This window comes from Diceros bicornis, chromosome 32, assembly GCF_020826845.1.
Source record: "Diceros bicornis minor isolate mBicDic1 chromosome 32, mDicBic1.mat.cur, whole genome shotgun sequence".
NCBI classification, from domain to species: Eukaryota; Metazoa; Chordata; class Mammalia; order Perissodactyla; family Rhinocerotidae; genus Diceros; species Diceros bicornis.
The window spans coordinates 30385053-30402491 of record NC_080771.1 but is presented as its reverse complement, the minus strand read 5'-3'; the positions used below and the strand labels follow the sequence as shown (position 1 = coordinate 30402491).

Genomic DNA, 17439 nt, shown 5'->3' with positions numbered 1-17439 from the left:
ACTGCGTAGGTATGCCTTTTCCTCAGATAATTTCCCTGTGTCTTTCTTACTTTGTGATAAAGAAAAGTGAAATTACAGCCTTCTAGATATCTAGAGGTTCAGAAAAATGTAATATTTCTCTCTTGTCTTAAAGAAGAGAAAAATATTCCTCCTCTTAGTGTATATTTTTAGCTATGCTGTTAATTGAAATCAATACAATAATACTTTTCTCCAGAAAAAAAACTTGCCTTTAATGGGCTCCTACCTATCCTGCAGAGATAATTGCTAAAGATGCTTTTATTGTATTTTATTGTCGTAACTTCGTTTTAAAAAAATAAACTTGATTTCTTAGAATAGTTTTACACTTACACAAAAATTGCAAAGATAGTAAAAGAGTTCCCATATACTTCTCATCCAATTTCCTCTATTATTAACACCTTACATTAGTATGGTACATTTGTCACAATTAGGGACCAATACTGATATATTATTATTAACTAAAGACCATACTTTATTTACATTACCTTAATTTTTACCTAATGTCTTTTTTTTTCTGTTCCCATCCAATACTCCACATTATATTTAGTCATCATGTCTCCTTACATTCCTCTTGGCTGTGATGATTTCTCAGACTTCCCTTGTTTTGATGAGTTTTTGAGGAGTACTGGTTGGATATTTTGTAAAATGTCCCTCAGTTGGGATTTGTCTGATGATTATCTCAATTAGACTGGGGGTTTTTGAGAGGAAGACCACAGGGGTAAAGTTCCATTTTCATCATGCCATATCAAGGGTGCGTACTCTCAGCATGATTTATCGCTATTGATCGTGGTCTAGATCACCTGGCTGAGGTTGTGTTTGTCAGGTTCCTCCACTGCAAAAGTACTCTTTTTCCTCCTTTCCATACTGTGCTCTTTGGAAGGAACTTGCTCTGTGCAGCCCACACCTAAAGAGTGGAGAGTTATTCTCCACCTCCTTGAGGTGGAGTATCTACGTAAATTATTTGGAATTCTTCTGCACAGGAAATTTGTCTCTTCTCACCCATTTATTTATTTAGTCATTCATTCATATTAGTATTGACTCACGAATGTTTATTTGATACTTTGGATATCTAATACTATTGCGTTTATTTTTTTACTCAAATTGTTCCAGCTGTGGCCATTGGGAGCTTTGTCAGTTGGCTTCTTGGACATTCCCCCATCATTGTGGGCTTATCTATTTATTTTGAGCACTTCCTTATTTTCTGGCACTATAAGATGTTCCAGGCTCATTTTGTTTATTTCCTGCCCTAGTCCTAGAATCATCCATTTCCCTAAAGAGCCCTGTTTTCCTTTTTTTTTTAATGGTATTAGAAACCGAGATCTGGGCACTACGTGTGCTCAGTGCTCCTAAGTGTCTTATTTCTATGCCCTCTCAGCTGACGGAGCAAGGAGATGTATGTATATATACTAACCTGTATACTAACCTGTATATATACATATATCTGTAAATATTTCTATCTATATTAAGCTAAATATATGTTTATACTGATGCTCCAAGTCCAACCCATTACCACATGGATCATTTTAGCCTCCTCCCATTGCTTCTCTGTAAACTCCCCCACTCCAGAACCTTGCTTTGCTTCTAAAATAACATTTCCTTAAAAAACAAAATATCTTGATTCTATAAATGTGTCTGTTTATGTGTATGTGTATTACATGCTCATTGTAAAACATTTAGAAAATTCAACAATGCCTGTGGAAGAAAGCCCAAATCTCCTTCTATATTCAATCACTCTTAACACTTTAACACACACACAATTCTATGAACAAAACTGTAATCACACTAGATATACTATTCTGTAATCTGCCTTTTCCACTTAAAGCATAATGAGCTTTTCCCTCATGTCATTAACTATTCTTAAAGGTCATGATTTTAATTATCTACAGAATATTAACCTTTTGGATATTCACATTTTAATAATTTTTGGTATTATAAATAACTATAATAAATACTCCTAAACATGTTATTATGCATATTCCTGATTTTTTATTTAGGATATTTTGTGGAAGTTAAATTACTGGGCCTTAGGGTATGACAATTTTATGGAGAATGATAAACAATGTCAAATTTCCTTCCAGAAAAGATAGCAACAATGTAGCTTCCTACCAACATTATACATGAGCATTTTCTCTACATCCTTAGCAATATTAGGTATTGGAATAATTTTTAAAAATCATCAATCAATTAATTAGAATGACATCTTGCTGTTGTTTTACATTGAATTTCTTTTATTACAAGTGTGTTTGAATAGTCTTTTCCTAAGTTCATTGCCGATTCATATTTCTTCATTTCTATTTTGCCTACTAATGCCCTTGCCCATTTTTTTGAATTAGGTGTTTTAATTTTTTTATTATTTCAAAATAACATTTTAATTTAGAAATAAATGCATACTCAAGATAGAAAAGTTTCAAAAATAAAGAAAAATAATTACCCATGATCTCATCATTCATTCTGATTTCATTGCTATCATTTTCCATTTTTATGTGTCTATTTACACACCAGAAATCAATATTTTACGTTTTATATATAGTTAATTAGAAAAATGATACACTGGACTCCTTGTTTTGTAGCCTGCTTATTAATCACTTAATGTTGTGTCATTAATATTTCCTTTTCTACTTAAAAGGAAAGACCTCTAATGAGTGTCTCCGCATCTATGCATCTTTTCTGTGACCTTCCTTCATCAGGAAGTCTGATACCACTCAACAGGTTGATAAAGACCCCAATCTGGACCATCTCCTCGTTCCATGGTACCATTCTCGGTGCCACAAGGATTTCTAGGGGCTTAGCGTTCACCCACGTCCTGGAATTGCCAGCCACTGCGTTCCCTTGAGCTGCCGCTGCTGCCATTCTTTTAGCCTTGGGGGCAGGGGTTGAGGAGGGACGGCTACTCTCTGCCTTATCACTACATTCCAATCATATACACAGGCTTGTCTCTGAATTTTCCATAGTACAACTAAGATATCGCTGTAACATTTCACAAAACTTGTCTAAAGACCTTGAGATAAAAGAGAAATTGAATACAGAGCAAGTTAAAACCAATTCTTGGGTTACTCTCTGAGACCACAGATCCAAGTTCCTCCACCTGAGTCCCCGGGTGGCACTGCCAGGGCCACTTCCTAGTCTGGGAAATTCTGGTAGACGTCCACCTCATTCGCCTCTCTTCTCCTATGGCTTCGTCTAACGCCTTTCTTTCTTATGGAGCCTCAGGTTCCCTCCCCACTGCAAGTACTCATTTGTCATCTCCTGATTGGTTCCCTGCCATGATGATTGACAGTTGCAGCAGCCTATCCTCTCAGAAATAAAAATACACCTAGTGCCCTGCCACAGGGGTGGGGCTTGCTTGCGGACACCCTCTCTCTCAACAGATTGTAATGATCAGTACATTTTCGGAAGTCAAATTATTCACCATAAAATTGAAATCCTCCTATAGGCTAGCAGAAATTCAAGAAGACACAAGCATAAAGCTAATAATTGCAGTACTATTTGTAACTGCAAAATGCTGTCCTTGAATAGGATGAATAAACTATGATACTGCCACATCATGTAGTATTATGCAGCTATGAGAAGAATGATTCTAAATAATGCTCAAGAATGATTTTCAAGATATGATCTTTAGTAAGGAAAGCAAGGTAGACAAAAGTGTGCATAGTATACTAACATTTGTCTAAGAAATAGGAGTATATGAATGTATGTGCATATTTGTTTATATTAAAAATTCAATAATAAACCATGAAACAAAATGGTTACCTATGAGGGTAGGGAGAGAACAGAGTAGAGGGAAAATGGTAGAAGCTAGACTTCCCTAAATATACTTTGTTTGTAGATTTAACTTTGGAACCAGGTAAATATTAACACAATTAATTAAATAAATAAATAAAAATAAAAATGAAATCTCCAAAAATCAAAATGAAAACAAATGAATCTAAATGTGTAGTGAGTTGGTAACTTAACCACGCATGGAGAAGTTATTTCAAGTGAGTTTAAAACAAAGTAATGTGACTGGACATCCCTTATGGGATATGCCCTCAGGACTAAAAGGCCTACAAAAAATTTCTAGCTTTGTCCATTGAAAAGTCCTGGAAACAATGACCAACCTATAGCCACAGGCTGGTGTTCACTTTATGGTATCTTCATGCCATTTCTCAGTAAAAGGAACCAGGCGTTATCCAGGTCTGGTGCAGGAAGTAGTCAAGACGTCTGAGCCTCTTCTCATATGAGAAAGCAAGGTTGTATTCAAAGACTCAAGAACCAACTGGAAGAGGCTCCTGCTGGCCCAAACAGCAGCACTTTGAGCAATTAGAAGAGGAACAGTGGCAATGGAGTGAAATGTGTTAAATATGTTAAAATTCATGAGTTCATAATGACACTAAAACACATACCTCATGATCCTTTGGAGATGTTAGAGAACCAACTCATGATTTGGAAAACTGATAAATAAAAGGAAAGAATGAAGCATTTAGCCAGGCTTACCTGTACAAATGTACCTTAGGGCAACCAAAGAGTTGATCAGGGAAGATTTCATAGAAGTATCCAGCTGATAAATAAGGAAGAAATGATAGATAATCACCATTTTGCAATCCCTAATTAAACAGATCTAGGCAAAAATCATTAGTGGCTGCTAAAACCACAAAAAGAAAGATAAGCAGACATCATGTGCCTTCTGGTGAGAGTGCACACAAACTACGAAGTATTCTTGCCCCCAAAACAAACCAAAATCTAGATCTAACTACCGGTGTATAGCAAATACCTGGTACAGAAGCACACACTGAGTGATACTACTGACAAATGATCTAGTTTCTTTAACAAAAAAATTGCAACAAGAAAAGGCATAGATGGGGAAGAGGAAGGAAGATATCTAAAGGTTACCAAAAATTGAAGAGACGTAGCAAACAAATGCAATGCATGGATGTTTGGATCCTGATTTATACACACAATTGTCAGAAAGTATTTATGAGACAACTGGGGAAATTTGGACATAACTGAATGTTTGATGGTATCAAAGAGTTTATGTTAAGCGTGATGGTGGTGGTGTGGTTACATTTAAGAGACTAGTCCTTACGTTTTAGAGATATATATTGACACGTTTTCAGATGAAATGATCTGATGTCTGAGACTTGCTTCAAAATAATCCAGTGTGTGGGATGAGGGAATGGAGTGGTAGAGAGCAAATAAGAATGGCTTTGGACTGGTGGTTTTTGTAGTTGGGTAATGGGTGCATGCAGGCTCACTGCATTATTCTCTCTACTCTTGCATAGGTTTGGAATTTTTCGTTTTAAAAAAAGGTAAAAACATTAAAAAAAGAAGGATAAGAAGAGGAAGAGGAGGAGGAGAAAGAGAAGGAGAAATCCCCCTGTAGGGCTTCACCAATACGTTTCAGTTGTGTTCCCTTAGGGTTCCTCCAGAAGCTTGTGGTGAAGAACAGCGCTCTCAGGTCCTGTGTAGGCGCCTCTGGGCCTCTTTTCCTGGACTCCTTTGGGGGAATTTCGTGAATGAAAACATGCACACTGACCTCTCAAGATGTAGGAACAATGCTAAGTCTACTTAGAAAAGAAACATTTCCACATAATCTTCAAAGATGCAACTTTACCCACAACAAAGACTGTCTTTTACGTGGTTCTGTAGAACTACAATTCTCAAAGAGTGGTCCAGGCAAGCTGGAGGCCCTGAAACCATTCTAGGAATCTGTACAGTCAAAACTGTTTTCAGAATAATACTAAGATAGTTTTGCCTTTTTCATTCTCATTCTTTCACCAGTGTACAGAGCAGTTTTCTTTTTTTCCCCGGCTTTATTGAGATATAATTGACATACAACATGGTGTAAGTTTAAGATGTACAATGTGATGATTTGATGCAGGTATATATTGCAAAGTGTTTACCAAAATAAAGTTAGTTAACACATCTTTCACCTCACACATAATCACCATTTTGTTGTTGCTGTTGTTATGGTGAGAACATTAAAGTTTTGCTCTCATAGCAACTTTCAAGTATACAATACAGAATTGTTGACTACAGTCACCATGCTGTACATTAGCTCCCCAGAATTTATCATCTTATAACCTGAAGTTTGTACCCTTTGATGGACATGTCCCTATTTCCCCACCCTTCAGTCCCTCAGAGGAATTTTCTAGAAGCTACGTGACTCTAGATAACTTTATTGCTCTGGCAGCTAACGGAGTGTGTGCTTGTGTGTTATTTTTATGTGCGTGTATTCCTGTGTTTTAAGATTTTTTCAACTTAATTTCTGATACACTGAATACCAATAGATATAACACAAAAGCTATTTGGAGTTTGCAATCATGTTGGAGAGTGCCGGTGGGTCCTGAGACCAAAAAGTTGAGAACCTCTGATACAGACAGCAGTTTAGTCTCTTGAAGCCACACTAATAGGCACATCTATTTCACAATAATGTTGTTAACTTACTATGTACAAACAAGAATCGCATTTTGATCTTCCTAGACAAAGCAGTGTTAAGTTCACAAACTTAAATCCAAGTTCCTTCTTCTTACGACACACACACACACACACAACTGAAAAATTGATATTGTTTGCTTCTCAGAATCCACCCACCTCCTACCCCAAGATTTCAAAGTTGCAGGACTAATTCTTAGACGAGGCTCAAGGCTAAACACATGGGTTTTCCTTCTCCTGTGATGGTCTCTGCAAGAAATAGCTTTTCCCCAAGCCCATTTCCCACAGGGAGTCTGAGCCTACTTATGGCAATAGAAGCTCGACATGCCCCTTCCAGAGCATATCCCTGGGGTCATGACCCTTTCTTCTTACATCTATAAAATGGGGCCAATGGTTCTTACCTTATTGAAACGATAAAATGTGGAAATGATACAACATGCATATGACAATTGAGTTCTGCCTACAATGCCTGGAAGGAATGGCAGGTTCGCTCCACTAAAAGTCACCGGAGACCATCAACAGTTCAACACATTACCTTTCTCTTCAATTAAGGCCATTCAAAGAATAACTTGGTTGGGTTTGTGGAAGGTTCTTCCTTTTGCTCCCCTGCACTCATTTCTCAGCCCTTTTCCCAGTCCCAATATCTGTGGTCATTTCCACCCCTCAGTCCTCAACCCAGATTCACTCTCTCTCTATCCTTAAGGTCTTCAAGGTCCTGAACATGGATCCTGCCTCCGTCCTGCTGGGACGACAGCAGACCCTTACACTGTGAGGAGGGGAAGCAAGAGAGAGTTGAAGGAAACAAGAGACAGTCACATATGGAAAGAATGGGCCCAAGGGAGTTGCTCATGGGTGGTAGCCGCCATTACTGACTGCACCATTTCAAAAGTCCTTGTCACTTGCTATAGTCCTTCTCACTCCAACAATCTTCAATTTCAATCCATTGACCAACAATTTTGTTTGTATCACCTCTACCCCGGCCCCCATGTCATCACCCCCCTCGTTATCTAGCTTAGGTTCGGTAACCATAATCCTCGGTAACCATAGTCCTATCATTATAATCACTTCCTTCTGTATACTCTTAACTCCTTCTCCCCTCTCTCCTTGCATTAAACTCACATGGCAAATCCTACCTTTGGTTCAACCCAACGCCCAGCATGCCCCTGAACACCTGAACGTGGCTGGATAAATCACAACCACGCTTACTGGTCTGACTGATCTGATTAACTTATGACCACAAATATTCAGTGGGCCTTCAGTAACTCCCAGCAGTGCCACTGTATTTTCCTAGTCAATCCACTCTTCTCTCTGAGTTGACTTTTCATATTTTAAAATCTGTCTTCCAACATCTAACACTAGAAAAACCATACATTTATTGTCTACATCTGGATACCCTGGGGAGTGACAGGGGGTGCTATTAATAGTTTTTTTGGGGGACAATAGACTAAACCAGTATTGTTCCAGGCAAATCACATTCCCCTGTCTGATACCTTTGCTTTTCCCTTACTTTCATCTGATGATTTCATGGAGAATATAGAAATGATAGAAGAGAGCTCCAAATCTGCCAATGACTTCATTTATAGCTACTTGACCTTCCTTGTTCTTCCAATGGATGGTGTATTAGCTTCTTGTGGCTGCTATAACAATTTACCACAAGCTTGGTGGCTTAAAACAATAAAAATGTATTCTCTCACAGTTCTGGAGGCTAGAAATCTGGAAAAAAAAGGTGTTGGCAGGGCCACAGTCCTTCCAATGGCTCTGGGGAAGAATTCTTTCCTCCTAGGTTCTGGTGGTTGCTGGCAATCCTTGACATTCCTTGGCTTGTAGACACATCGCTCCAATCTCTGTTTCCATCATCACATGATATTCTCCCTATGTGTCTCTGTCTCTGTTTTCTCTTCTTATAAGGACACTAGTTATTGGAAAGAGTCAATCTTAATCCTGTATGACCTCATCTTAAGTAATTACACCAGCAAATAAGGTCATATTCTGGGATTTCAGGTGGACATGAATTTTTTGGGGGAACACTATTCAACCCAGTGCAGGTGGACACTGTGTTCCTAAGTCCAGCTGCTCCACTTTGGCCTTCTGCATCCCCTCCATTGGCCTTTTCAAACATCTGTTCCTGCAATTCTCTCTTCTCTCTACCGCACGACCATTTCCTCCTCTTTATTGCATCATGCCTATCACTGTGCAGACATGCTGTCATATCGTCTATATTAGAAACTCTTCCTGCATCGGACGCCCCCCTCCACCTACTGACCCACTTCTCTGCTCTTTATAGCAAAAGGCCTTGGATGAGTCACCCGTGCTTACCATCTGTACTTCCTCTCTGCACAAACTCTCTTTAATTCGCTTCAATCTAGCTTTCAACATTACTGCTCCACCAAAACTGGTTCTGTCAGGGTCACCAGAGATCTCCACCTTGCCAAGGCCCATGGTCAGTCCTCTTCTTACCCAATCTCCCACTGACATTAACGATTAGTCCTGCTCTCTGTCACTTGGATTTGGGACACGACACTCTCTTGGTTCCCTCCTATTTCAATCACCCCTTCTGAGACTGCTTCACTGGCCCCTTACCCTCTTCCTGACCTCTAAATACTATTGCTCTAGGGCTCCCTTCTAGGCTCTCTTCTCTTCCAGATCTCTGCCCACTCCACCAGCGACCATAGCTAGTCCCTTTCCTTACCATCAATATGCTAACCATTCCCACTATATGTCCAGCCTGGCTCCTGACTCACATATCAAGTACTCGCTCGTCTCCACTTGAACATCTACCATGCATCTCAAAATTAGCATGTCCTAAAACCGAGCTATTGATTTCCTCCCACCCAGCCCCAATACCACCTGCAAAATGCACTTCTCCCCAGTTTTCCCCATCCCAGTAAATGGCACCTCCATTCATCCAGATGCTCAGACCAAAAACGTAGGATTCTTCTACTTTCCTCATATGCCATGTATCCCCCTATATGCCCCCAATCCAAACACTCCTCTTCATCTTGACACCTGTCTCCTTAGTGCACATTAGTAGGATCTCACACCTGGACTTCTGTAATAGTGTTCAGCATCCCTCTTGTCCCTCTTCATTCCATTCTCTTGCCAGGAGCCAAGAGATCCGATCATATCATTGCCCTGTTCAGAGCTCCCCCAATGACCTCTCATACCACATAGAGTAGAATCGAACTTCTTTACCTGGCCTTTGAGTCCCTATATCTCTCTGGCTTTTGGCTAGCTCTTGGACTTACCTCTTCTCGTGCTCCCTCATGCTCAGCTTCAGCCACACTGGCTTAATTGCTGGACCTTGAACATACCAAGCTATTTCAGCCTCAGGGCTTTGCCCTTGCTCTTTTCTCTCTCTGACATTCTCTGCCCTCTGATTTGATTTCTGTTCTCTCTCACTTTGTTCAGGTTTCAGTTCAAGCGTCAACACCTCCGTGAGGTCTTGCCTAACCACCTTCTCTAAACCAGTATTCCCTCCCAGCCCTGGCACATACCCGTCTCAGTTCCTCTCTGTCTCTATAGCTAGCTTTGTTTTTCTTCGTCATTCTTATCAATACCTGAAATAATGTTATACATGTATTTTGTTTTCTTGTTTTATTCTCTGTCTCCTCCACTGTGCTATAAGCTTCAAGAGGGCAGGGCATCATTTGTTTTGTTCAGTGAGAATAATAGCCGGCACTTTGTAGACACTGAATAAGTATGACTTTTCTTCAATTATTATTATTATTATTGAAGTAAAGTATTTTTAAATTAATGCTGAAAATAAAGTTTAATTAGTAACAAGAGTTTCTATATGGCTTGAGATCAATATTCATTTTGAAGGCTTTATTTGATTTAATGCCTTTCCATAGGAATCTTGAACATTCAAGGATATCAGTGACACATATCAAGTTTGAAACTGGTAATAGTAGTTGTAATAGTAATTATAACAGATACCATTATTGAGCCCTTATTAGTGGCAGGTGCCTTGTCTGGACTATCTCATCTAATTCTTAGAACAACTCTAGGGGGTATTTATCACCTCAATTTACAGATGTAGTGTGGTGGTTTTAAAATATGTCCACGATTCTTTGATAGCCCTCCCTTCAAAAGGTGAGGGCTAATTTGCTCCCCCTTGAGTGTGGGCTAGGCTTAGTGGTCAATTCTAAAGAATGGAATATGGTGGAAGTGACAGTATTTGGCTTCCAAGATTAGACGGTCAAAGGCATTATGACTTCCTCCTTGTTCTTTCTCTTGGATCACCCAATCTGAGTTTTAGTTTTCTTGTCCTTAAAGTGAGGGGTGTGGATCAGATGACATCCTCAGTCATTCAGTCTGACATCCTGCAAATCACCTCTGCATCAAATAGCCTTCTTAGCATGGACTGCTACAGCAGATTAATTAGCTGCTCTATGCTAGAAAGAGCTGAAGCTTTGACAGTTTCGTTTTACTTTGTTGGATTTGGGGGCTAGATGAGAATGGGACGAGGATACTCAAGCAAACCTATGAAGAGGCTCACATGGCTAGGAGCTGAGGCCTCCTGCCAACAGCCATGTGTGGGTGCCATCTTGGAAGTAGATCCTCCAGACTCAGTAAAGCCTTCAGATAACTGCAGTCCTAGCCAACATTTTGACTACAACCTCATATGAGACTGTAAGCCAGAACCACCCAGCTAAGCTGCTCCGGACTCCCCAACCAACACAAACTGTGAGATAAGAAATGCCTTCTGTTTTAAGCCACTAAGTTTTGGGGACAATTTACTGTGCAGCAATAAATAACAAACACATTTGGAAATTGAAGGACAGAGAGGTTAAGTCAAGAGCCTCATAGCATTTAGCTAGTAGTGATGATGCAAGAATTGGAATCTAGGCACTCTGACTCTAGAGCCCACACGTTCAACCACTACACTATACAGGAGGTCAGGATCATGTCTCAAGGAATACCAGAAGGAGAATATTGCCACATTCTAATGCCACTGTCAGAGTAGTGAATACAATCTTTCCTTGGATATTACACTGGCTGGTCTTGCTCCAATGTGAGGTCATGTTCTAGGCAGCCAACGCCTTTGCTTCTAAGTTCCCTATCTGCCCCAGGCTTGTTCCAGCATATAGTGGATACCTATCTTCCCGTATCCTTTCCTCCATTCCTTTGGGCTTCTGCTCATCCCCACTTCCAATTATGTAATTCTGATAAAGCAGTCAATCATTGTACTCTTCCTGCTCCAGAGGTGGGTGTATGACTTAAGCTGACCAATCATAGAGTACTATCAGTGACTGACTACAGTAACTGGGCCAAAACAAGAACATATGATTTACATAAGCCAAGCCCTTCCCTGAGAGATTTAGAAATACTGTATGAGGTCTTTAAGCTGGGATGATGTGAGCTGCTAGTTGTCATATTTTTAGCTGCATGGAGGAAGCCCATCTTCAACAGGAAAGATACCAGCATGTTGAAAGAGGCAGACGGTAAGAGAGGCCATTTTAAATCCTTTGAGACCTTGAATCCAGTCAACCCTGAGGGCAATTCCATCCTTTTCTAGTCTATGTGAGTCAATAAATTCTCTCTTTGCTTTAAATTAGTTTGAGTTGAGTTTCTATCACTTGCCCTTGAGTTATGAGTAGTATGAAGCATCTCTCCCAGTTTGTGGAAGATGGTAGGTCTCTTCATTCTCCGTAAGCAACAATGGTTCTATGTCATCTGAAGAACCTGGAGCAGAACTGTCCATTGGTTGGGCTGACCTTCCCACAGAGGGTGAAGAACCTTCCCTTCATCCTTCAGGAAACATCTGGCTTTTCTGGAAGCCAGTGATGGTCTAGGCGTAAGCTCAAAATAAAACAGTGTTATGACAGACGGGTAGCTCAGTCACTCAGTTTGAAACCTTAGTCATCTCTGTATCCTTTCTTTCTTTACTTGTTCACCTCCTCCCCCAATTCTCAGTGCACGCACGCACACACACACACACACACACATCCTGTTAGTCATCAAGTCCTGTTGCTCTGGATCAAACGCTTTATGGAAGTAGGTGGAGTAACCATAATGAAAGTTGGTGGCCTGCGGATTCTTCCTTCTGAACATCTTGCAAATCCAGTTTTTCTTCTTCATTTCTACTGCCACCACCGTGGACCACTGCAGTTGGTCTCCCTGCCTCTAACCTCAATTCTTGCGATCCATTTCTCATATTTCTTCTAGAATTTGTTTTCTAAAGCACACTTTTGACTGCCACATGCTTTTGATGGATTTAAAAGTCTTCACCAGTTTTCCACTGCTGACTTGCTAAATTACAAACTTCTTAGCTTGGCATTCAAGATTCTCCATGAACTGACCCATATTCACCTCCAACATCCTGTGACCTCCATGAAATCAATCTTCTAGTCTTCTCACACCCTTCCCATTGCCTACCAACTACCCTTACTTCTTTCCCCAAGTTAAAACACTGTTCCTCCTTTTCTATGAGTCTTCAAGATCCATTTCACTCCTACCTCCTCCATAAAATATTCCCGGAGCATGCCAATCCACAGTGAATATCCCCTTCTATGAATTCTGTAAACAATTGTTGTCTAGACTAGGGTTTTTCAAACTGTGCTCATATTCTCAGAGAGTATTTGGCTGGCACAAGTCAAGTTTGGGGAGTTTTTGTAAAACTACTGATTATATATTCAAATTTGGCTGAGCGTATTATTTCCATACCCAGTTTTTTTCTTGTCTTCTGCTTCCAAATTACATCCTCATGCCATGGTTGTGCATTTATTCCCAAGTACAAATTAAGGATCATTAAAATTTGTTTTGCGACCTACAGATAGAGAGCTGCTTATTATTAACGTTATTATTTAAAACCACGACCATTGGGAAAATAGTACGAAAAGGGAAGAGAACCGCTATAACAATTTCCACAGTTTCTAAACTAAATACACTTTATTATTTCCACACCCTAACCCTTTTTTCCCCCCTCACTGTTTTAGTATGGATTTTAACTAGATATTGGTATAAAATTTGTTCTATTGGCATAGCCTGACAAACAGTCATTGTGTACCTACTCTCTGTCAGGAATGGTGATAGATGCTTGTGATATAAAGATAAACAAGCTCCTGTGGGAAGAGGAAGAGTTTTCCAGATGGATTCAATGTGGAAGGACATTCTAGGCAGAGAGAACAGCATATGCAAACTCATGTGTCTTAGAATGAGCCAGACACGAAAACTGTGATTCAGATTCTGTGGAAGTTTTTTTAATTGAAAAATTTGGTGGCTTTTAAAAGTTTGACCTCTGGATTAAAACTTTTCTCTTTGTCATACATTCCTTTTTCCCATTTTGCTCTCCACAAGGGCAGTTCAGGGTCCAGATTCAGACACAGATAACCTTTATTGAGATCTGCTGGTAGAGGCCACTTACTATCTACATAGATCCTTTATCTAATTCTCACATCATCTTAGGTGTTTATCACCATCTCCAATTTAGAGATGTGGAAAGCAAGGCTCAGACGGGTAAAGTGACTTGTCCAAAGTCTCACAAATAGGAAGCGACCGAGGGATGACGTGAGTTATGTCCACATCACATCTGGAGAAGTGACCAACTGGGCATTTTTGGGGCTGGGACGAGGAAGATCTTTCTTCCAATTTCAGAACAGCCTGCCTTCCCAGGTTCTGAGTTAACTATATCTTTTATAGAGAGAAGCCTTTAAACAGAAGAGTGACCATTTATCCATGATATTATTGGGAAGAGATGACTTAAGAAGTTTGGATCTTAGAGATCTTCTCCAGTCCCTCTAGCTCTGGAGCTGGCACATAGTAGGAACTCCTTTTTGTTGAACAACTGAATCCTCCTCACGTGCATGTGGCTAGTCTCTCCTCTAGGATTCAAAGTCCCTTGTAGGCAGGGTCCCCGTTGTGCCTGTGCAGGGACACTGTGCAGGGACACTGGGTAGTCTTTGGAAAATCTTTGTCGAATAATGGATGAGTGAATGAACTGGGGGAGGGGTCGATGAGGGAAGTCCATGCTTGGCTCTAAAGACTTTCCAGGCTCGATGGGTGCTGTCCTGGCTCTTCCTAGTGCCTCCGGATGGGCCGTTTCGTCCCTCCTCCCTGTGGCCTCCACATCTTACAAACCAGACTGGAGGGAGGGGCTATGCAGGCGGGGAGGGGCCTCGCCGCCCCAGGGGCAGGTCTCCCAGGGTGGCGCCCACTGCTCTCTCAGCGGTGGTGGTCGGGGCGCGGGGGAGAGGTGAGGCCCCCAGGCCGGCTGAGTCTGCCTGGGGCCCCTTCTCTGCGACCTGCCCGCGCAGCCCTCTACCTGCCTCTCCTGCCGCCCCTTCGCAGCCCGCGGCCGGGTGTGCCCGGCGGGCACCTGGCCCGCCACCCCCCGGGGGACCCCGCCGGCCGCCTCGCGAGCCCGCTCGGGGCGGCGGGGCGGGCCCGAGCGCTCCCCGGCTCCGGGACCGGTCCCCCGGGGCGCGGCCGGGCCGCCGCCCCCGCCCCCCCCGCCCGGGGGCCGGGCCGGGCTCCCGGGGGGCGGGGACTCGCCCAGTGGCAGCAGCAGCGTCCGGGCCGGCGGCGGGCGCGGGGCGGCTTCCTGCAGGCGGCGCCGGGGCGAGCCGTTGCCCGCCGCAGCCACCGCCGCCGGGTGGCCGGGTCGCGGGGGCCGCGGCGCTCGGGCCGCGTCGGTGCCTCCCGGGCGCGCTGCGCGGCCGTCGCTGCTGCCCGCGCTCGTGCCGCCGCCGCCGCCGCCGCTGCCGGTTACGCCAGCCCCGCCGCCGCCCGCTCTGATTCTGCGCATAGGCAGCCCCCAAGCCTGTCATTCTGCAAAAACACAGTTTACTCAACACACCACACACACACTCGCACACACACGCGCGCACTCACACGCGCACACCGGCCCCCGCGCGCACACGCACGGAGGGCGCGAGCGAGCAGACGCGCACAACCGGCGAGCCAAGTTCCGCAGCCTGGCATGGCTTCTGGGGACCTTTACGAGGTACGGGGACGCGGGGGCGCGGGCCGGCCCTCGCCCGCGGGCGGCGGGGACCGGGCCGGGGCCGGGCGCGAGCCGGAGTTGCCGAGCCCGCGGCGGCGGCGGCGGCGGCCGGAGGGCGGCGGGGGCCGGGCGCGCCTCCTCCCGCCGCCCGCCCTCCCGCGGCGCCCGCGCCCGCTCCCTCTTTCTCTTTCTCTCGCACACTCTCTTACTCCATCTACTTTGCGGCCTTGGAGGGGAAGGAGGAAGCCGGGCGGAGCCGGGGCGGGGGAGGTAGCGGTCCCGGGGAGGTGTTTCTCGCCCGACGAGCCGCCCCGAGTGCAGAAAGTACAGGTAAAAGTCGGCGCCGGACGTGCCGGGAATGCGGGGGGCCGCGCGGCGGGCGGCGGGGCTGCGGGGCGGGGGTGCGCGGCCCGGGCTGGGCCGGGGGCGCGGGAGAGGAGGGGGGCGGGCGATGGGAGCGGAGCCCGGCCCCGGCGCGGCGGGGTCCTGGGGGGCTGGGAAGGGGGCGGCTGGGTGGGGTTTCGGGGGATACCCGCCAAACGCTCCCCGGGGCCACCAGGCCCCACCCTCCCCCCCCCCACCTGCTGCCCCGCCGCCGGCTCGGAAGCCCTTCAGGCCGGGGCGTGGGGGCGGTCCTTGCGGGTGTCGTGCTCACTGGGGGCGAAAGGGGGCGCTGCAGAGGGCCTTCGGTGGAAGGAAGAGAACATGGAAGCCAGAGGTGGGTGGTAACACGTTGCTGGAGGACCTGGGATGTGAGCCCTGCTCCCAACACTCTACGTCTCCCTCAGTGGATACCTGGCTCCAGGTCCACACAGGTAATGGCCAGCATCGGATACTTTGAAAGCGTCTCGAAGTGGTCAAGGAAGACATTAGTCTGGCGTCTTTGAAACAATGGAGAAATAGCTATGGTCTCTGGAGCTGGGTTTTTTAGCTAGCTCTGGACACGACTCTTCCTGCTTTTGGATTCCTGACAAGTGGACAAAACTAGAAACAACTCCCACTCCCTGAGGAGAATGCCCCCAAAGAGGTGTTGGCCCTCAAGAGAAGGTTCAGGGTAAGCAAGCTAAGAGACCAGCCATCTTTAACCAAAAGGCCTACTGATCGTCCGAGAAACCAGCTTGCGCCGTCAGCCTGGATCTGGACTCCCTGAACATGAATCCGTTAACACTAGCCTTGGTTCTCAAGGCTTTGGCTCAATTGAGGTGAATACCCCGAAAGGGTGGAATTAGCGTTCTGGGTAAGAGACTGCAGGGGTGATTCACCCATGAGAGCTTTTTTTTCTGGGCCCTCTGGGCATCTGAAGCTTTTTCAGAAGGATTTGCTGGCTGATGTGAGAGAGTGGAGAACGGGCAAGTGAACATCTCCACTCCCTGTTCCACCAGGGTCTCTTGGATATTCTGGACTTGGTGAGGCCCAGACATGGACCACTAGCCAGCGGGCTCAGGTCGGGCCAATGGGTAATCTTAGCACTCCTTGAAAGAATGATGCAAGTTGACTTCTTCTCTCCTCTACTGCCTTCCTCATCCCTACACTAACAAGGAAAATGAAGTTGGGTAGAAACCTGGTGAAGAGCTTCAGCAGATTGTGGCCAATGGGTCACCCAAGCCCTGTGATCTGTTTCAAGATGGTGGAACAATTTCTGAAACCAAAAGTTGAAGCACAGTAAATGGAAAGTTTGGTTGAGCTTCCTGAAGTATAACCAGCATTATTACGACGTTGGCCCAAGGTAGATATTGTTGAAGGGCAAAGCTCATCTCATTGGGAGCGTGGAGTTTCCTACATATTGATATCGAGTCATCTTAGAGCTGCTGGCCTTGTCTGGGTGAAAAGTTGCATCATGAAGGCATTAGGAGGATATATTAGGGAGTTGTCAGTATTTCTCCATTTAAAGTTTGGAACTTATGAACCTTCTGGGGATAATTTCTTGTTTAATGTTCATCTGCAACTGCCCTCCTTAACATTGGAAGTTATAGTTGCTTGATGAGTCTATTAAGAGGGGAGTTTTCATACCGGCTTTGGAACTATCTTAGCACATCAAGAGTTCTTACTGAAGTTCAGTAAATAAG

The 17439-nt window shown here is 44.2% G+C and overlaps 1 protein-coding gene across 1 annotated transcript in view; it reads left to right on the top strand.

The window, feature by feature from the left end:
- Positions 1–15178: 15178 nt before the first annotated feature.
- Positions 15179–17439, top strand: part of CDYL2 (chromodomain Y like 2) — a 152968-nt gene continuing 150707 nt past the window's right edge. Inside the window, exon 1 of the mRNA XM_058528340.1 lies at positions 15179–15373. Coding sequence (XP_058384323.1) covers positions 15350–15373 — 24 coding nt within the window. The 5' untranslated portion in view covers positions 15179–15349. The remainder of the gene's footprint in view (positions 15374–17439) is intronic.